At 39.2% G+C, this 22,091-nt stretch overlaps 2 protein-coding genes across 2 annotated transcripts; one reads left to right on the top strand and one right to left on the bottom strand.

Annotated features, from left to right (window-relative positions):
• The first annotated feature begins 56 nt into the window (after positions 1 to 56).
• Positions 57 to 11,512, top strand: tlk1a (tousled-like kinase 1a). Its single transcript, XM_020931782.2, is given in 24 exon segments — positions 57 to 282; positions 284 to 322; positions 324 to 360; positions 2,253 to 2,374; positions 2,448 to 2,519; positions 3,048 to 3,086; positions 3,176 to 3,248; positions 3,329 to 3,372; positions 3,920 to 4,015; positions 4,091 to 4,177; positions 4,741 to 4,833; positions 4,953 to 5,063; positions 5,142 to 5,278; positions 6,659 to 6,850; positions 6,932 to 6,998; positions 7,572 to 7,669; positions 8,453 to 8,534; positions 8,616 to 8,707; positions 8,927 to 9,016; positions 9,401 to 9,570; positions 9,656 to 9,791; positions 9,868 to 9,979; positions 10,415 to 10,522; positions 10,592 to 11,512. Coding segments are annotated over 24 exon segments (2,310 nt in total). The 5' UTR covers positions 57 to 240; the 3' UTR covers positions 10,763 to 11,512.
• A 268-nt stretch (positions 11,513 to 11,780) lies between these two features.
• Positions 11,781 to 14,597, bottom strand: LOC110166639 (Golgi reassembly-stacking protein 2). The gene is made up of 8 exons (XM_020931920.2): positions 14,433 to 14,597; positions 13,788 to 13,868; positions 13,421 to 13,711; positions 13,214 to 13,344; positions 12,672 to 12,786; positions 12,461 to 12,599; positions 12,314 to 12,379; positions 11,781 to 12,112 (listed from the first exon to the last, which is right to left on the bottom strand). Exons 1-8 carry the CDS (start codon positions 14,493 to 14,495, stop codon positions 12,012 to 12,014), a joined length of 987 nt encoding a protein of 328 aa, XP_020787579.2. The 5' UTR covers positions 14,496 to 14,597; the 3' UTR covers positions 11,781 to 12,011.
• Between the last annotated feature and the right edge of the window lie 7,494 nt (positions 14,598 to 22,091).

Below are 22,091 nucleotides of genomic sequence, written 5' to 3'. Positions count from 1 at the left end.
TTGCACACGATGCATGACGTTTCATGGGCTACCACTTGAAGACGGAGAGGTGGCTGTGGAGCAGGACGCACTGTTGAGGTGTGAAGAGGTTTGTGCCCTAAAATAGACAAAAGAAGACATTTTAGCCCGACATTGTTGTTGTGTCTATGTGCAAGAAAGACTGCCGCACCACGGGGTGATTTCCACAGTGATAAACACTTACGGTGCGTGAAACAGCACCTTTACACGAAAAGTAGCTTGATGAGTGTCCAAAGTAGTGGAAGTTTGGAGGGGACGCCATCTTTGGTCCCAGCTCTCCACGTCCCTGAAGCGGACTGTGTTTTCAGCAACATACCACGGCAGGGGTGAAGGCCTGGGAAGGTATCGTGAAATATTTTAGTAGGCATCTACCTCTTCTTGATGGTTGTCGAAGGTATTTTTAGCAGGATGTGCGCGAAATTGATTGCAACGACTGAGTAAAGCTTGGTGGCGAAACCTGCTTGCTAGCTAATGTTACTGTCAGCTCCAAAGTCCATTGAGGCTTTGGCTGTTAGCTATTAGCACTGAAGACACAGGACGACTATCTATCCAGGCCGGTGCACAAGCCAAAGACCCGTGCATTATGGTGGATAATTGTAGATGATCGCTAGTGTTGTTTTGCTTTTGTCCGTGCATCCCTCATCCAGCATACTCCCGTTGCTATTGCTAACCCAAGTTGTGTCGATGTAAAGTTATGCGATGGAGCAAATGTACATTGTTGGTGCTATATAATGTTTCATCACAGGTTCGGTATCATGCAGAACCCTGTGTATCAGACCATCGGGGGTGCACTCTTTGTTGTTTTGACTGATGTGTCTGCAGTATTGCGCTCCCAATTTACCTGTGTACATGACCTTAATCACAACGCACTGCACTGCCTGTATAATTACCATGTTCAGGTATTGTCCTGTTCTCGGTTATTGGCCGGAGACACCACTGCAGTGCTGGCAGGTAGCCTTATCTGACCCTCCAGGAAAGCATAACTCAGACTGATTGTTGGTGAAGATACCATTGTGGAAATACTCTTCGCTTTGTGGCTTCTGACCTGGGCATAGTTGGGTTGGTGGCTTGCAAAAGGCAGGGTAGTGCTGAAGAACTTAAAGAAGATTGGCATTGAACTGAGAATTTGACTTCACATCTGAGAACTTTGCAGCATGTTGTTTTCTCAGTTGCATCCATGATTGACAGTAATTGGCAGTGGATTCTTGCAGCAGCCTGCTTCATTATTCTGTTCTAAAGCATCATAGTGTTGGTCTAAAATCCATTCTTTTGGGAGATATGACATTTTCCAGCCATTATGGGTCCACTCCAGTGTGATGTGAATAGCCAGAGTTGAGGGTCCTATACTCTGTTTCTGAGTAATTGTCTGCACAATTGTGATGTTTGACTTGTATTAACACTGTCATCTGATGTGTATGCAGCACTGATACTATAGAGCTGCCTGTAAGGAAAATACTCTGCTTTTTGGGTCATAGCTTTTTGTATTCACCTTACTTTAACCCACAAATGCATAATAATAGACTATAGTTTACTTTAAAAAAAACAAAGCCTACCATCCTTTGCATCTTCATTTTTGCATTACTTTGGCTTGTTGTCTGAAACTGATATACAATTATGTCATAATTATTACTATTACACATCTGATCTTACAAGCACTTTTAAATGGAAGCATTAGTGTGCTTAAGTACATTTAAAACATCCTTGTGTACTAAAATAGATGTGTCAACAAGTCAAAACAGAAGTCATAGCATTCTGATAATGGCAGTATAAGTCTTATCTCCTATAAATTCAATATTTATCTTTTTTGTTGGAAGTCAATGCTGTATCTGGTGCCAGAGATCTGCAGGCCTTTGTACTTTCAAAATGGAGGTAGTTTGATTAAAGGCCAGGTTTTGGCAGCAGCAGGAGCAGCCAGTGAGTGAGCAGACCCCTCCAAGTCTGCAGCAGCACAGTGAGCTCACGTAACAGTCCCTCCGGAGCGCTGCATTCATCATTGCCTGCAGTTGAAACATTGCTCCTGGATTCTCAGGATAACACTGTGCTGATACATTTCCTCTGTGTCTTTTCAACTCCGAGATATGAACTTTACTAGCACAGTTTGAATAATGACCCTTCTCACACAATGGCCCGCAGTGTAAACAATCTGACTCTCTATCATTGAAGTGCTGGTACTATGTAATGTGCTATCTTCTTTGTTTAAAGTACAGACTAAATGTGTGTCTGCTGTTCTGTAGGCACCATGGAGGAGCTGCACAGCCTGGACCCTCGGAGACAAGAGCTGCTGGAGGCACGCTTTATGGGCGGGGTCAGTGGCAGCACTGGGGGCAGCACTGGCAGTCAGAGTGGAGGAACCAAAGTGAGTGCTTGTCATGGGCCCATGATGTACAGAGAATTTACAGTGTGGAAGTTTAACCTGTTCTGTTTTTTAGGGTTTGACCAATAATGAATGTTCAAACCATAGTTTTGGGAGCTTGGGATCCTCAAGCGACAAGGAGTCAGAGGTACAGAATGAATCATTTTAGAAAGACATGCAAAATTTATGTGTGACCTTAAAGCCATGTTGTAATGTTGCTACCTCCTCAAAAACATAGTTGAAGATGTGTTTTAGTAACCCTTTGTTATTAGTCTGTCTCCAAAACTCAAAATTCTCTGTTACACCTTGAGAAGTCATGTAGTGGTTGTTAACAGCTAGCTTTTACCTTTTAGTTCTCTAGAGATGGGGTCAAAATCATCCAAATGATTCTAGTGGAGGTGAATGGGGCTTAAAAACACAGTAGAGCACTTCCTGTATTACCACATGACCACATATTTTCAGTTTGAGAGAAGAACACAACCTGTTAAACAGTGAATGAAACAAAACACAACTCACAAGATCTGTGTTAGATGGGGACAATAGCATAATATGAAAATAAAATTTGAGCAGTGCTTTTAATTAAATCTCAAATTACATGTTTAATAACGCTTTAATTATATGCAATCCTCAATAATGTAGAAATCAAACCCTCCTTACGTCTACTCTTTCTCTGCAGGGGTCAGAAGTGAAAAGGGGTAGCTCTCCCGCATATTCGGTAAAGCTATTATAAGAACCCATACATTAAGTAGTAGTGATAGTCACATAATGAGACAGCTGATAATTCTTCCATTAATATTTTTACAGACCCCAGAGAAAAAGTCTGAAACGAGCAGAGGAAGAAAACGAAAACCTGACGTCCAATCAGAGAGTAGCCAAGGTGAGATTTTTTTAGACTGAGGCTTATTTTGCGGCTATTTCTGGTAGCTTCTTTCTCACGTCCAGTTCTTCCTTTTGTAGGAAAATCAACTGTGCGGGGACCCAAAATAAGTGACTATTTTGATGTAAGTTTCTATACAGAAAAAGTAGAAATAAAAGTATGTGATGTGTATCCAGTGTTGGGAAGTAACTTAATACGTGTAGAATGTGTATTCTGAATACTAATTTCACATAAATGTATACTGGTACAGTTACTTTTTCATTTGATGGTATTCAGAGTGCAGTTCTAAATACATTATGGTATTTGTTCATGTAATTATGGCTTCAAACTGCACCTAACTAATGAGAAACTGAGACAACTGTGCCCTTGTGGTGAGGGGTTTCCAATTCCAGTTGGTGATTGAAAAACCGTGAAACAAATATAAAGCTGTTATTAATACAATGTTGCATCTTTACAATATGAATGCAGCTTTGTGTAAAAGTATTCTAAGTATTCAGAGTACGAGTTTTCTGATTTGACCATGTATCTGACTACAAAATACATTTTAATGGCAATATTCAGTATTCTGTGACAACATTTTCAAATTATTCTTCCCATCACTGTCTGTATTGTCTTGTTAAAAATACGGTGATTTGAAAGTGACCTCCTCTGTTCTTCTGTGTGACTCTTAGTTCCAAGGAGGAAATGGGTCCAGTCCCGTGAGAGGTCTCCCGTCGATGATCCGCTCTCCCCAGAACTCGCATTCCCACTCTGCTCAGGGCACCTCTGTACGCCCCACTTTTGCACAGTTATAAAATCAGCATCCACTTAGCACAGCTCCTGAAAAGTCTCTTCTCTTTCAGGTTAGACAAAATAGCTCATCTCCAACAAACCTGTCTTTTATGGACCACATGACGCACCCAAAGCAACTCGCAGTCAAATCCATTCAAGTGAGTGAAATGAACACCATTACAGTTTTCAGACATCACAACATTCTACTGGACATTGATATTTAAATGTGCATTGTGTAATTTTTCTGTTCTGGCAGAGGGTCCATCATAAATGCTTTTCTTCATGGAGATGTTATTGCTTTGTCTGACATGTTTCACAGTATGGTATTAGACCTTTCTATCTTCATGGAGATCAAACCAAACCAGGTTACAGGTCAGATCTGTGGAGAGGCAACCCCGCTCACAGTCAGGATGCCTGTTTGTCTAGGTATTTTTGAGCTGTAAAACCACCTGTAGTTGAATAAATGTAAGCTGTTTAGTATCATACTGTGGAACATTTTAGGCAGAACATTGACATATCCAAAGAAACAAGCAGGTGACGGATCTTCTACCAAAAAAGTTACATAGTGCAACTTTAATACAGATGGGGCTCGGCTAAAATCAATATTGTTATGCAGATTTCTGTTGTAAGAAAGTGAGTCAACCCCCGGGAGTGTGAAAACAACCAATTTGTAGGTAGAAGTATTGTTATTTTTGAAACTAATCTTCCTTTACCCTTTTAGACTGACCTTACAGTGTTGAAGTTGGCTGCGCTTGAAAGCACTAAAAACCTCGACCTTGAGAAAAAAGAGGGCAGGATAGACGATTTGCTGAGGGTAAGCAAAAGACCACACCATGTTACTGGAAATGGCATCGCTGTAGTACAAAAATACGCTTTAACCGAGCACCATTTTTGTCCACAATCAATCACTCTGTCTTTCTATTCGGCTTGTAGGCAAACTGTGATCTCAGAAGGCAGATAGATGAACAACAGAAATTACTTGAAAAGTACAAGGAACGCTTGAATAAATGCATCACTATGAGTAAGAAATTGCTCATTGAAAAGGTATGTGTTGGCCTTGACGTGATCCATTAGAACACAATGAGGGTATGATAGTAGTATTGACTTGTCCAATGTCCACAGAGCACACAGGAGAAACAGGCCTGTCGAGAGAAAAGTATGCAGGACAGATTACGACTGGGCCACTTCACTACAGTCAGACATGGAGCTTCATTCACAGAACAGTGGACGGATGGCTACGCTTTCCAGAACCTTGTCAAGTAAGACCTATGATCGATAGATAAATACTTTATTTATCCCGAAGGACATTCATTTTCATTCGGTAGCAACAATGAAACAATAATAATGTAATACAGCAGTCATTTATCATTTATAGCAATGTGTTTATAGACATATGTTTTGTCATCTTTCTAAATAGGCGTAATGCTTGCATCTTGTTATGGAGCTCAACAGTGACCGTCCACCGTTTGCTTCTGGAACTAAATTTCCCATTTTTCTCATAGACTTTCCAAAAAAAGATGCATTGTATAACTTTTCTGGTGGAGGGTCTGTCAAATGCTTTGTTTGGAATATTTCGCAGTATGGCATTTCTATCTTCATGAAGACCAAATCAGACCAAGTTACAGGTCAGATCTGTGGAGAGGCAACCCGGCTCACAGTTTTCTAGATAATTTTGAGCAATAAAATCACCTGTTATTGAATAATTGTAAGGTAGAATAGTAGTTCAATATCATACTGTGGAACATTTCAAGCAGAGCAATGACGTATCCATAGAAACAAGCAGATGACAGACCCCCAATCAAAGTTACAAAATGCATCTTTTAATAGTAAAAGTTCAAAAGCTTGCTCGGGGATAATAAGTTATGTTGTAACTGCTGAAGACTTATCATTTAATTTGTTTAAAATCTGTTTCTGAAACTTCAGAAACCACGAAGTTATGAAAAAAATTTGTAGTATCTGAGCCTCTGTGATACCCTTGAACTCTTAATAATAGAATTTTTGAAAAATGTAAGGGGAAAATGTATGGAAATTTCAGTTCTGGAACCAAAGCGAGCAGTCACCAGTTCCATAATGAGTAAAATTGCTCAAGCAAACTACTCAAACAAAAGCTTGAGTAATTTGCTTATGTACATGTGTTGTTAACATAAAAAGTAATTCCTCGTCTGATTTGCAATACATTCTTATCTTGTTGCACAACTGGCACAACATTTTATCCAAATCTGATAAAGTATATTCAAGGGGGACATATTACATAAAAGTGACGTTATAACTTCATCATTAGCCTACTCAAAATATTTTGGTTGATTCATGCATGTTTGCGAAATCCTTGAGTGGTGAAGAACTATCAGATTTCACCCATCCCCTATCATTCCCCACTGTATTCTGTATTCACTTGTAAGAAAAATTACGCTCAGTCATGCATGTAGATAAAATAAAAACAATAAAAAATGTGAACATCTGCTTCTCACTATGAAATGTCATAGGTTGGGCATCTCAGAGCAGTTTCTATTATCAAGCAGTCTTGGATCAATACAGTTAAGGTTTACAATTAACAAAATGTAAAATTCATCATTGACGTATATTATAGTTAATATGTGTTCTTTAATAATGTACCAAATATTTTTTATTTGTATTTTCAGACAGCAGGAGTGGATCAACCAGCAAAGAGAGGACATTGAGAGGCAACGAAAACTTCTTGCCAAGAGGAAGCCTCCTCCCTCTATGAGCAACTCCCAGTCACCGACCACCAACTCTGAGCCAAAGCAACGCAAAACCAAGGCAGTGAATGGAGCAGAGAATGATCCCTTTGTAAAACCCAGCCTACCTCAGCTGTAAGCCAAACCCACGACTATATTTATTATTACAGTTTTATAATCGCAACAGTTTTCAATTTTGTCCTGTTTCCTACAAAGGCTGACACTAGCAGAGTACCACGAACAGGAAGAGATCTACAAACTACGGCTTGGACATCTCAAAAAGGTTTGTCATGTTTTTCTTTGCGGACATTATTAAAGAGTTAATGAAGAGTTAATGCTTGAACTACTTTCTATCTTCATGGAGATCAAACCAGGCTAAGTTACTGGTCAGATCTGTGGAGAGGCAACCCCGCTCAGTCAGAATGTCTGTTTTTGTAGGCATTTTTGAGCAATAAAACCACCTGAATACATGTAAGGTAGAGCTGTTTAATGTCATACTGTGGAACAATCGAAACAGAACAATGGCATATCCATAGAAGCAAGCAGGTGACAAGCCCCCAACCGAAAAGTTACGTAGTACAGCTTTAATTACACATTATCAAACATAGTGCCTTGCGAGACCTTTGTTGTGAATTGAGCAAGATTGGCCTGTCCTTCGTCTGTCTTCCCATTGTTTTTTTTGTTTTTTTTAGATGAGTAGGCCAACCTGACAAACTCTGCACCAAGACGAGCATGAATATTTAATGTGGGACTAGTCAGCTGTGTACTAGTGGTTTTGATGATCCACTCTCCTTGTAGTGGCTGCTCTGAAGCTCCTCTCTGAGTTTGTGTGTTTGTGCATCTGAATCATTTATAGGAAGAAGCTGAGATCCAGGCGGAGCTCGAACGTCTGGAGAGAGTCCGCAACCTTCACATTCGGGAGCTGAAGAGAATAAATAATGAAGATAGTTCACAGTAAGTCTCAGTCCACGTCTTTGACAGTTACTGCACTGACATTGAGACTAGATGCGTACATGAGGTCAACGGCTACACTGACGGGTGATACTGAATAATGATGTACTTTACTTTGTGAAGGTCTAAAAATTCCCACTATTCAGATCAGCTGGAACCTTTGCCACTTTACTTTCTCTTGGACTGTTGAAGAAATATCATATAATATCGTATTTCATCCATCCTTTATTATTCCCCACTACTCTGTATTCAAAAACTTACTCTCAGTCATACAAGCGCTTTCAGAACAATAAAAATTTAATAAAAACAATTAAACATTTTTTTTTAAATTCTCTACTCTCCATGCTCTGAAATTACAGATGTTGAACATCTCAGTTTCTGTTATCAACCTCTCTTGGATCAATATTACAATTTACAAGTAAAAAAAAATGTAAAATCATTATTAAGGCATGTTATGGTTAATGCCTAAATACTCAGGAGTACATTTTATTTTTTAATACAAAATAAAATAAAATGAGTGATAAGAATTCAAGAACAAAAAAACTTTGAAAAGATCCATATTTTTATAGATGATACTCTTGTGATTTCCTCCATTGATCAGCTGTGAATGCTGGTTTTGATAGAAAACTGTCTACAAAACACTACACTGCATTGCTATTTCATTACTTTGATTATTATCTTTTCTTAAATTATGGATTAATAATCTTGCTCACTAAAATGTTCATTTGTGATTTGACTGTGCATTGAGAAACTGTCGTCGTTCATGTTCCATTTGTCTGTTCACAGATTTAAAGACCACCCAACGCTGAATGAGCGATACCTGCTCCTACATCTTTTAGGTAGAGGAGGTTTCAGTGAAGTTTACAAGGCAAGTAAATGTTCCCATGATTCATAATGACCAACTTTGAAGGCCCTGCAGTAATCAGCCTCCTTTTTTGGTTTGACGCAGGCTTTCGACTTGATTGAGCAACGGTATGCTGCTGTGAAAATCCACCAACTTAACAAGAACTGGCGCGAGGAGAAGAAGGAGAACTATCACAAGTATGTGGGACCAAAGTCATTTCTAAACCCTGTCTCATCTGCTGTATATAATTGCTGTTTTATACGTTGTAATGGATTTGCTGCTCCGGTGCACATAGCTGCAGGTGGATTGTTGTTTTTCTCCATAAGCTTGAATGGTTCACTATTGGCTCTGCATACAGCACCTGCACCCTCCTGCTCGGGAAGCTAATCAAAGCGTAATTACCTCCCTCTCCACAGGCACGCATGTCGAGAGTACAGAATACACAAGGAGCTGGACCATCCCCGCATCGTCAAACTTTATGACTACTTTTCACTGGACACAGACACGTAAGTACTTCGCCACTACCTTCTTTTTAAAACTTGTACCAAATCAATATCCTGACTCTTGTGAGCTCAAAATGTTCTGTACCACTTGTTATGTAGTGGTAGTTTTCAAGTTAACAGCTACCTTTTACCTTTTTGTTTAGTCAAGATAAGTAACTCCAGGGCTGAAATTAACCAAATGATTCTAGTGAAGGTGTATAGAGTTTAAAAATACAGTGGAGCACTTACTGTATGACTGTTTTCATTTTCAGAGAACTCAGCCTAAATATGTATGTTAATTGTGTGAATGAAACAAAAGACAACTTCAGTTACTTTTTTGACGAGGAAACGTTATAATATAGGTCAGAAAATAGCGTAATATGGGCCCTTTAATATTTGTTTGTGTAGGTTTTGCACCGTTATGGAGTACTGCGAAGGCAATGACTTGGATTTCTACTTGAAACAACATAAGCTAATGTCTGAGAAGGAAGCCCGATCCATAGTAATGCAAATTGTGAATGCACTTAAATATCTGAATGAAATCAAGCCACCGATCATCCATTATGACCTCAAACCAGGTAATACTGTTCAGAAATATTTGTGAATTTATGCATTTCAATGTATTTATAAGACAAATCAAACTGACATGTTTTTCTAATGCAGGCAATATCTTGTTGGTGGATGGTACAGCTTGTGGAGAGATAAAAATTACAGATTTTGGTTTGTCAAAAATCATGGATGACGACAACTATGGTGTAGATGGGATGGACCTGACATCACAGGGAGCAGGGACATACTGGTAAATGTTTAAAGCCTTATTACATGATTTTAAAATGATTACATTCTAATTAACCTTATTAATCATAATATTCCAGGTATCTGCCTCCTGAGTGTTTTGTGGTTGGTAAAGAGCCGCCAAAGATTTCCAATAAGGTGGACGTGTGGTCTGTGGGTGTCATCTTTTTCCAGTGTCTTTATGGAAGGAAGGTAAAACATAAAATTAATTGAAGTGGTATATTTACAATACACAAAGTCAATCTAATGAGATTTGTATTTCTTATAGTTGATAATGGTAACAAAACCTAACGGAAACCTTAAAACTAAGTGAACACCAAAATGAAAAACACTTCTGAACCTTTAGACATATCAACTTATGTTGTCTTTACAAAAGTGAAAAACAGAACTAGTTCATTTTAAATTGTTTACAGTGGTCCAAAGTTATTCCTCACATCATACACTTCATGATTGTTTAACAACAAAACACTTTATAAGTAGATGCAGACACCATGCAGCTGACTTATTTTGACCTCAAGAGCTGCTTATACAATATATCTGCAATAGGGCAATATTGCTTAAATACATGGGAAAGAAGTATAGGGTCTTTTAGAGTTTTACGTTTTTTTGTTGTTGTTTTTTTCCTAGCCTTTTGGCCACAATCAGTCGCAACAGGATATCCTTCAAGAAAACACCATCCTGAAAGCAACAGATGTACAGTTTCCTGTCAAACCTGTTTCCAGTAATGAAGCTAAGGTACATCATATTAATTTATACTTCATTTTAAACCAAAGCCCACTCACTAAGCCCCCCCTTCCCCCGTAGGCTTTCATCAGACGGTGCTTGGCGTACAGGAAGGAGGACCGCATCGATGTGCACCAGTTGGGGAGCGATCCATACCTGCTCCCCCACATGAGGAGGTCCAGCTCATCCGGAAACCTGCACGTGAATGCTGCCATGTCAGCTCCTGCTCCCTCCAGCATCATCTCCTACTGAACCCCAAAGCCAGACGGACCTAAAGGGGGAACCAACAGCCAACAGTGGGAGAAGAAGGGTGGGTCTTCTCAGACCTGTGCCGGGCTTGTTATTGTTTACCAAGGCTCGATCAAAGGAGAGGACACTTGATGAACATGGAGACCTTCTTAATGGTCTGACACAAGCACTGAAGTTGTACCATGAAGAATACGCGACTGTTGAGACATTTCAGATGGAGAAAGCCTTAAAGGGCCGAAGGGAGACTTGGCGGTCCAGTGTTAAAAGTGACAAAATATGAACACTGTCTGGCCCAGAGTGCAAATGATATTGAGCTGCTAGAAGTTAATTTACTGTGAGAAAACTGTCATCTTCACGTAGAACTACCAAGGTTTTAAATTTGTGTTCACAAATGTCTAGGCTTTAATTTGAGTTAGCCATGAGAATGTAATGTGTAGCATACAAATGTAGATGGGGCTGCATACTTAACAATAAATGCACAAAGTAACCAAATGTAGAAAATTGCTATGTACAAAATCCTATGCAGGAATAATAATTATCAAATAAATTGGAAACTGTATATGCTGTACAGGTGAATTTTCAGATAAAAATTGCAGCAGTAATGTGTATTAAGTGGAGATCTGCCCCTCTCAGTCAGGTCCTGGGGTGGTTTAATTTGCTGCTTTGCTCTTACTTTTTCAAGGGCTGTATGTTCCACTTCGGGTACAAATTGTACAGGTCCGCTAAGAGTGAATAAAATGCCAGGAAACTCTGCGCTAGTGGTCATGTGATTGATGTTATTGTTGAAAATTATAAAAGTTTAGTTTTATTTTACTGACACTCAATGGTTACGTTGGGTATTGCAGATCAAATATCTACACAAAGATTTAGCATTCAGAAAATGCATTCAGAACCAATTTAGGCTACAGTTTAAAAAAAAAACAGATAAATTAGGATTGAAGAAAGGAGGGGTGTGGTGTTACCTCATAATTGTGGCTCATTGTAAGGAAAGGTGACAATCTGATCAGAGTAAAAGGATTAATTAATTTCAACAATACATTTTATTTGTAGTATAATTGTAAAAAAAATTGTAAACTTTCCATATTGTAACAAGTTGCATAGTATACTATAAAGATATTAAACATCACTGCTTAATTTACACTAAGCCGTATACAAAAATGTCAAACTGCCACCAACTCCTATAAGAGTTGCTCTGTAACACTTAGCAGTTGTGATCTTCAAAGCAGAGGAATTTAGTTTTGCATTTCCATTACTAAAGGCCCATAGACATGTTGATATTTACTGAGCCTTTATGACTGACGTTAGACGTGACCTCGGGCGTCACACTGGAGCACTGGTCAGGAGGAGAAAGATCTGTGGAATAGAAAAGTGTAAAAGAAGAAAATTATTTTTTTGTACATATTAGATATCCCTGAAATACAGGTACTTTCATAATATGCATTTAGGTGTGATATATTAGATGACTATAATGACATTTGATCTGACTCAAACTAAACACAGTTAAAATTCAAAGTCTACACAAATGTTACAAAGAAAAATAACAAATCTACCAACCGGGTAGTTGGGGAGCATGGCTATCCGATAAAGGAGCATGGTTTGATATCAAGACTGTAGGAATATCTGTAATCAGAATGTTTTAGGTGACAGAGTAATCGTAATGGTAATATGCACCTATGAGCTCCATGTGCCATAAATGCCCACCTGTCTGTGAGGGACTCTTCACAGAGGCTGGAGGCTCAGCACTGACACTAACACTGGTGAGGGGCAGGTCCACTGCAGAGACTGGGACAGAGACAGGGACAGGGACAGGAACAGTAGACATGACTCCAGAGAGGGGAACCTGACAAACATCCACATGTCAGCCACACCTGCATAACAGTTTAAGAAAGCGGTTTTGAAGTGTGACCATTACCTCTGTGAAGCCATTTTTGTGTATATGTAAGGATTCACTTGGTGTCTCTGATGAAATACTGTTAAGATGTGTAGGTATTCTGTGCAAGTAACCATACCCAATGCTACAACCTAGGCTAGACAACACAGAAGGACAAGACAGGCGGTTGTCAGAGGAACATTCATATAAAGAACTACACACAAACACACACACACATACACACTTAATAATAATACATTCAAGTCATGGTGACACATGCTGGACATTCTGCATCCAGCAGCCATAAAAACAGCTGATTATTTTTATGCAGGATCAAATGAAACATTGTGTTGAGTGCTGCAGCTGTATTCTGAGCTTAAGGTGTATCAGTTATGCCTCGTGTATTTAGTCAGTTAAACCTAAAAAAACAGAACAGACAGAGCAGTGATGCAGCAAAGTGACTGATTTATGGTTTGTTGAAGTGAAATGGTAAGTGGGCTCTTAAGTGTGCCTGAAACATCCATTTTATGACAGTATTAGTAGTATAAATCCAGGCTGTATCTGACCATAGCTTGTGGGCTCACCTGCCCTCTCCACCCCACTCACAGTCAGGCGTGATGACCACCTCCCGACAGTCGTCTCTGTCAGTGTTATATACATAGAGCGTTAGCTGTTTGCCCTCCCCCTTCAGGATGAGAGAGAACAGGTCCTCACCCTGTTTGAAGAGCACACTCAGGTTAAATGATCCATAATGTCTCATGTCTATATATGTGCAGCTATAGTGGACTGACCTCAATCACAGATGTATCTGCTCCTATGATGTAGTCAGAATTGCTCTTCAGACCAGCCTCTGCAGCAGGGGAGTTTGGATAGACCTCCAGGACATGCCACACACTGTCACTGACCCCCTCAAACCTGCCGAAGCGGATGGTGATCCCGAGCAGGCCCGGGCCTCCCCACACTGTACTGGGAGTAACTGTGGTCTCTCTGACTCTCAAAGTTTTACTGCTGTACACCAACATCTGCACTGGTCTCTCCACACGCGCAGTCAGCAGCTCCTTCAGGGTGTCATTATCTTTATTCTGAACAGAACACAACATGAGTGTGGGGCATACAAAGAGCAGCTGCTTACAATAAAAAAATACATCCAAGCATTACCATTCTCATGTCACAAACAGAGATGATGAAATCAAAGAATGGCTCAAGTCCTGCTTTCCTTCCAGGGGAGTTCTCATGCACCTGGGAACAGTGACACTCCATAGATAAATATGCATGTTGGAATACTGTAGCATACATTAAAACAAATTATTTATCAAAGGAAATTTAAACGAAAACGAAAAAAAAACTTGTTAGTGACAGGGGAAAATTCCTAGACGCGACTCAAAGGTGTGAAAGCAGGCACACCGGTTATTCCAGTTAGAATGTAGATTTACACATTGGTGGTGGATAATAGTGTAGGCCACGACCATGCTATCAGTAGTCATGTGTTTGACATCAGATGGACAAAACAAGCCTCAATTAAGAAAAAAAAAAAAAAAAAGATCTGAGCTTGTGCGTAAAAGTAAGTCATGTTCTGAGCAGAGCAGCACGGGTAATTGTTTTATACAGGCTACGTCACTGTTTGAAAAGGAGACCACAGCATATGTCCGGCAGGATTATTATTTATATTCTGTTTATGATTTACTAGTTTATTAAATTGCCATCATCATATCGTAGTCGCACTCCTTGTAAGTGCGTTTCCTCCACAGCGCCACGGTGCTGTGATACTGATGCCACACACTTGGGAGATACAAAGATTCTTACTCTGAGGACGTGGTACCCTTCTGTGCCTCCACCAGGGAACTCCGCGCTCTGAGAGCCCCCCATGTGTCCCCGGCTCCGTGAGGATCCTCTGGGGAGTTCGCTGCGCTTTTCAGTGAAAGAGGCGACTGTGCGCGCGGTCACGCTCACCGCTGTTATGGTTCCTGGTTCTCCAACACTTCCGCTGTAAAACTCGCGTTACCCTGGCAGACTACACTGTGTATTACATGAGTATAAAACAATTAGTTTAATATATTTTATATTTGAGTCTTTAATTTAATTTTAATTTAATATTTAATGTCTATCTAAATTACTCCAATATCTTTGGTCATTTTGGTTCTTCTGATCAGGTTAACATTAAATTTAACAGAAGATGTTCTGAAGGTGTTTCTTTCTGACTCACAAAAGCTGCCATACATTTTTGTGAATTATTCTCCTTATGTTATTCGACTGACGTATTTTAATCAGAGTTTAAATGTATGCGTAGGCTGTACAGTGATCAGCTAATGCAGCATTAGTATTGGAGGTTTGAGGCATTTACACTCGGACACTTGCGAACACATTTTTATGGATCGTAAAACACCACTACAAAAGACCGAGACTAAATCCACAAATAGAACTTTGTCTCCCTCTGTTGTTAAAACATGGAATTACAATAACTGTAGATCGCAGACGGCATTCATTTGTGCAGTAATGTCTTTCATTATCTTTCTTTATTTCATTGGCTCACATGAATCATAATTATAGAATGATTGCAAGAAGTTATAACTAGTAAAATGGGCACTGGACATGTTGTAGTAGAACATAATCAAAACATTTGTCATAGTTCTGCAATGATAGAACCCAATTTACTGTTATTAAATGTTCAAGTTGTATTTCTACTGCTGAGACATGCTTTTACAGTAGTCTATAAGACCTGTGCCTTTTTTTTTTTTTTTTTTTTTTTTTTTTTTTTGCAAAGTGCTTATAATCATTTGGTCGGCAGCAGCATGATAAGGAGAACTATATTTTTGAATGCATTTTACATTTGTGGAGACTGCAGACTCAGCATTAGCCTTATCTCCACAATTATCACCCCTGGCTCACACTTTATGGTTATTCCCTTATTTATATCCAATTTGCTGCTCTTGATTCAGTCCCATACACTCACCACAGAGCAGAAAAAAGACGTGCTACTGATGAAGCCGGATATGCTGCAGATAACACCAGGTCTATAAACAAGAGCAGAGGGAGGGATAGATCAATGTATGTATAGGGCTGTTTGTCTAATGCAGGGGACCTTATCAAATAATGTGTTCTGAACTAGGTCTGTGTTTCCCTAAATCAATCATTGTCTGCCTGTCACTCTCAGCAGTGTCTCTGGGTTTAGAGACGCCAGAGGAGAGCAGAGGAAATGCTATCAGTATGGGGCTGACTATAGTATAGAGCAGTGTTTCCCAAACTTTTTTCTGGAGACCCACATTTTAAAAGTCACAAACCTTCCCGATCCAAGACAATAGACATTTGTAAATCACAAAATGAACTTGGATTTGACCATTATTGAACATTAATAAGGATATTTTATTGTTGACTGAGTGATCGTGTCTGCAATAAAAGGGATCTATAAGTCGCCTATTTGGACATTAAATGTAGCCCATTTCTTTTTCTTTTCAACATTCAATTGAACCAGCAATATTGGAACAAATTAATCAATAAAATAATTACATAAATATTAGAAATTATACAAAACATGTCTTAACATTTCAATATTTCTAAAGAGATAGGTGGGTCTGTCTGCATTTTTGTAGCGTGTTTCCGTCCGGGGTGCAGGAGGAGAGTGCAGCAGCAGATCAGGCACAGCATTCAGTCTGTTTCTGTGCTTTGTCTTTCATTTCTGTGAGCACAGAATGTCCCAGTTCACACATATATGTAGTAAGACACAGAATAAGCATAGAAATACAGGCCTTACTGAAGACAGGATATTCACTTGCTCTCATGTGTCAGAACTATATATTGCAGATCGTGATAAGGCGACCCCAAAAATTCTCTTGCGACACACCTGAGGATCGCGACCCAGTCTTTGGGTAACAATGGTATAGAGAATATAGTCTGATATATGGGAACTTAGAAGAAGAGGTGTCTTGTAGTTACTAGCTACTCACAAATCGTTTCATCAAAACATTTTATTTTGTATGTTGACTATAACTATTTTGATTCTGAAATAAAGCACAAAGGGACCGATTTTACTCTTGAATGTTTTAAACTTTTTTTTTTGTCTTTCTTTTCATTAAATGCACATGCTTTGAATGTCTAGACAAGTATAGAGAGACTATATGTTGTGCTTTCTTGAATTTTAAACTGTTCAAATAAAGTAACTCTAACTCTAAGTGTTCTTCCATAAACCCAGGTAAACAAAAAGGTTAGAGCAGGAAGGGCATCTGGGGTAAAGCCAATATCAAACTAAAACAATCTTGGAAGCGTATTATTTTCTGTCGCTGCTGCAGAATTGAAAAGCTGAGTGCGATGTGCAGTTTCATTTGGTTTAAAATATAATCATTTCTAGAGCACAGTGATGGGAATAACACTTTGAAAATGTATTTAGTTACAGAATGCTGAATACCTACAGTCAGTTTTATTTTGTAATGTATTCCGTTACTGTAGTAGTAACTGTATTCTGAATACTTTTACATCAAGTTGTATTATATTATAGTGTATAAAAACATGGCATATAATTGCAAACAGCTTTATTTTTATTGTTTGTTATGCATTCATGTCCAATTGTTTTCTTGTTTTCTAAGCCAAAACTGCACGATGAAGTACTGACTTGTATTTCTTTTTCTGATTTTAGTAAAGTAATTGTGTTGCTGGGTTTCAGAAGATATCACACCATTCTATAGGCCCATAATATTTAACAAAAATCACTAGGTTTAGCATTTGTGAATTTGCCTTTTAGATATTTCATGACAAAGTACAATGTAATCAATGGGAACAACTCTCTCTTGCCCCACATCACACTGTAGAATCTGAATTTTTTGCATTTTTGCATAGCACCAAACGAAAAAGTAACTGTACCAGAATACTGTTAATAAAAATGAGTATTCTGTATTTTCAGTTCATGTATTCAGTTACATCCCACAGTAGCCCATGATTTAAAGTCACTGCATGTTGTTTTATGTGAACACAATAGGTTAGGAGGTGTTACATTTAGTACAAGTCTGCTATTTTTGGCATCATAAACTCTGCCTGACTTATTTATCGATCATGGGGCCATCACAGTTATCCTGAGGTTGAATTATTCTTGTTCCAACAAATCTTTACATGCCCTTATTTACAACCAAGGCCTTATGTTTTGTGCAATGACACTTGCTCAAGCTCCAGGCAGAAGATAAATAAACTCTGTATTCCTGCGCGAGCTGCTGACGCTTCCAAACTCGCCCATCATTGTTCCTTTTCTCCCAGTTGTGGGAAATAAGCACGTTTAGATTTATGTCTATTCGTCCCTGCATGGAGTCTAATGCTGCCAAGAAGTGCTCAGTTTGAGGTTTAGACTGCTGTAGGAAGGGGCAAGTATAAGAAAGAGAAAGTTGTAAATTACTGAGTCCATCTTGCGCTCAATATCTAGAGAACGCCACAGTACTGGAAATACATCAATATCTTTTTTTCTTTTCTTGACTGAAAAGGGAACAGCTCTTCACAAGTTTGATAGTTTCCTTGTTTATGTCTGGCACTGCCTGAAATGATCCACAGTATGGCATTAAATTTACCTATCTTTGATCTGTGTTATAATGTTTTTTCCTCATCACAAACATACCTGGAGTTGTGTTTTGTTTCATTCACATGTTTTTTTTAACTTAATTTTTATTTTCTTTTTCAGCAATAATACAATGGTTTAAATCAATGCAAACATTTCCATTTTCTTTCTTTCTTTCTTTTACAATACAATATACAAACAATTTAAGTTTGTAAAAAAAAGAAACAAGCAAACAACAGGGTAACAATGACATAATTAAATGTCCACTCTTTATATATCAGAGCCACTTATAAAAGAAGCCCCATGTCATCTCTACTGTATTAACAAAGGCAAAACAGGTTTCCAATGCTTCATAAATATGGGTTTTTGAATCCTTAAAGAATATGTTATCTGCTCCATTTGTTATATATCCCATATTTTCTGAATCCATATGTTATAAGAAGGTGGATCTGGTTTGAGCTATCTGATGGTTATACATTTAAGGCAGCAGTAAGTAGAATATTCAAAAGGTATTTTTCATTTCGCTTGTTGTTACTTGCAGATATACTGCTCCTAACACTGCTACTACCGGGGGAGATGGATTATGTTGATTAAAAATAACTTTTAGGCCATCAAAAACTTCCTTCCAAAACAAATCTAGTTTAGGACAATGCCAAAATATTTGAGTATGGTTAGCATTGACGACGCCACAGTTTCACCCAGCATAAGCCAGAATGTATTGTTCCCATCTTAGGAGTTATATCTGGAATTTTAAAAAATCTGGTAATAAATTTCCACTTGTGATTCTGTGCATTCAGTCATGTTTAACACACAAATCCTGTATATTGAGGCCAAGTTTATCTCTCAAACAGAAAACACGCTGTTCCACCTTGTGATGTCATGAGGAAATACAGGAAATGCTTCCCTGTGTTTTTAAACTCCATATACTCCAGCGAGGTAAAAAATAGAAAAAAAGGTTGAAAACTACATGACTAATACAATTTTTCATTCATTAGCACATTTTTTAAAGCTTGATTTAGTCTGATCATTTGAACATTATGACAGCAAAAAGCAAATATTTGTAAGATCCCAAAATCTATCAACAAAGGATTTCACACATGAGTCAGAGAACACAAACGTCCCACAGTAGCCCGAGTGGGCACTGAGTAGCCTGATTAAATCTACACTTTTCAACTCAGAGCTGTTGTTTACACTTTCATGAATCCATGCTTTTCTGGTTTTCTGCTTCAACCAGTCAAAAAAGGAAAAAACAACAGACTTAAACAAGAAAGAATCCATTGGTTCCACTTCAATTAGAGCTGTAATGCGCTTTAGGCTGTTGTGTTCATTTAGCATGCATGATAGCAATCGTCACACACACACACTTGATTTGCTGCTGTGTAATTGCTGCCGGGCTCATGCTAAGCTAATTCCTTTTAGAAAATACCCTGTTGACACATTTACTGTCCCCCTTTCAACTTTAACAAGCTCCACATTAGAGGTTTACACAGTTTGGCCATGCACATTCTCCAGTCCCAGTCATTAGCCTATTTAATCTTCTGCTTAAATGTAACTTTGTGGTGAGATTAGTCAAGCTTTGGACATGTGGTCAATACAAGAAGGCTGTTGAGATAATTGTAAGCCATTATAATTGCTTTACAGACCTTTAAAGTGGTACAATTGATTCTGTTATCATGGGTGTAATGCTACGTAGGGAAGCTGACCCACAGATTTTCTACTTGTACATTACGCTCAAGTATGTCTAGATTAGTTAAGATAGTGTGTGTTCGGCTACGAGCGTTTGGAGAATTGGGGGAAGGGCTGGGAGGAATCAGGAAGTCAATATCATCATCATCATTTCATTACAGAGTTGAAATGCACAATGGAGCATCAGTATCTATCAGGGAGCTAATGTGGCAGTGATTCCCGAGGGAGGAGGGGGGCAGGAGGGGAGGGGGAAGCTGCTTCTGACAATGTGTATCAATGTATACAGGGAAAAGTATTACACATGAGAGGGATGTGGTTAAAGGGCCTATAATACATAAAAATGGATTCTTGTGAGCTTTAAAGGTGCTCTGTGTAGCATTTATAGTGGAGGGTCCGTCACCTGCTATGGCTTTGTCCAGAACTGGCATGTCCAAACTATGGCCCAGGAGCCAAATGCGGCCCTCAGATTAATTTTTCTTTCTTGGTCCTCAGACTTCAAGGTGAATTGGCCCATATTTCCTCAAGTCATATTTCCTCAAATATTAAATGTGTCCGTTTGAGGGTCTAAGCTTGGTTAAGGTTCTGGTTTCTCATTTTAACCTGTTTATAAATGCGCATATTTGAATTATTTACTGTATTAACCATCAGTCTATGGCCCTTAATCGGCCCTCCACTTATCTAACATGAGAGACACAAGCAGGTTACAGCACTATGCTACATTACAATCAATCAATCAATCAAACTTTATTTATAGAGCGCTTTTCATACAAAAAATGCAACTCAAAGCGTAGATCTGCGGACAGTCGTCCCTATTCCCATAGAGAATTATTGTATCATATTGTATTGTATTGTAACACTCATAATGAATAAATGCTAGATGGATATGTTTAAAGTGATACTAGGGAACATTCCAGGCAAAGCAATAACATCTCCATGGAAAAAACTAGGTGGTAGGTAGGTGATTGTTTTACCAGCAGCTTGGGGGTTCAGTTCCAGCTCTTGCCAAAGCATCTTATTGGAGCAAGACATTTTACTCACCTTCCCAAGTTCGTGAGTGACTGGTGGAAGAGAGATGGAGGCAGAGTGGCAGCCACTTCAGAGCCAGGGCAGCTGTGGCTTCATACTACCCCATCAAGTGAGGGCACAGAGTGATAATGTGGACTAGTTAGTGGAGCGACAGTGGCTCAGTCCCGCATCCTGAAGGTCAGAGGATTGATTCCCGCTCAGACCAAGTAATGTCATTTTGTCCTTAAGCAAGACTCTTCATCCACATTGCCCAGTATTAAAATGGTGTGCACGTGATTGAATGGTGGTGACTGGCAGCCTTGCTACCATCAATCTGCTCCAGGGCAGCTGTAGCTTAATAGTAGCTTACCACCACTAAGTATGGCGTGAATGAATAATAACTACTGTAAAGCACATTGCAAGTCTAAGGAGTTATTGTTACTATTAGTGATCTTTATATTAGCAAAGAGCTGATAAATGATGTATTGATTTTTGTTTGTTCAATATGATGCCTGCAGTGTGTAGACAGATTAGTGGCAGTGAAGCAATGGGAGACTAACACAATGACTTACTTTAGGAGGCTATCAGGCCACACACTAGGACCTACTAGACTGTGACGCTCCATAAGAGTCAAAGCGCAGCCCCATTTGCATTTCATCACTGGCAGACTCTCCAGCACCTGCTTCCCAAATTAGCCATGTCATTATGTTTTGGCACATTAACCCCTCCTTGATATAATGCAGTACTTAGTGGAGCAAACAAAAGGACTATCTTTGAAGCTTATAATTTAAGACTGGAGTGGGCCTTGCTTTTAAACTCTGTCTTCCTGTAACTTCGACTATCGGTGACACCAGGTTTGTAATGATCGCTGCAATGAACCATGAAACAAAGCATGGGGCTGGCTGGTGGAGGATGGGAGTGAGGGAGAGAGGACGGAGGGAGGGAAGGAGGGAGAGAGGGAGGGTGAGCTGTGCCCCCCTTCACTACTGTGTCGAAATAAAAAGCAGCCAGGCAAAGCACCGAAATAGGCTCCCTGGAAAAAAAATGTTAAGAGAGCACAGTCTAATGCATTTTATGATAAATATCTTGGAAGTGTGAGTAATGACAGGAGTGAAGGAATTGGCATGGGGAGTGGGGGCTTGTGAAATCTCAGCTGTAGATGATCGACCAATAAAAAGTCCCGAAGGTGCAATTAATCTGAGAGGTGGTAGACAGGAGCAAGGTACAACGCCGAAAAGGTA

The sequence above is a fragment of the Boleophthalmus pectinirostris genome, unplaced genomic scaffold, assembly GCF_026225935.1.
Source record: "Boleophthalmus pectinirostris isolate CB_2022bp ecotype Guang Dong unplaced genomic scaffold, ASM2622593v1 HiC_scaffold_1, whole genome shotgun sequence".
Lineage (NCBI taxonomy): Eukaryota > Metazoa > Chordata > Actinopteri > Gobiiformes > Gobiidae > Boleophthalmus > Boleophthalmus pectinirostris.
Note: the sequence above shows the minus strand (reverse complement) of the source record. Positions and strands in the feature narration are given on the sequence as shown.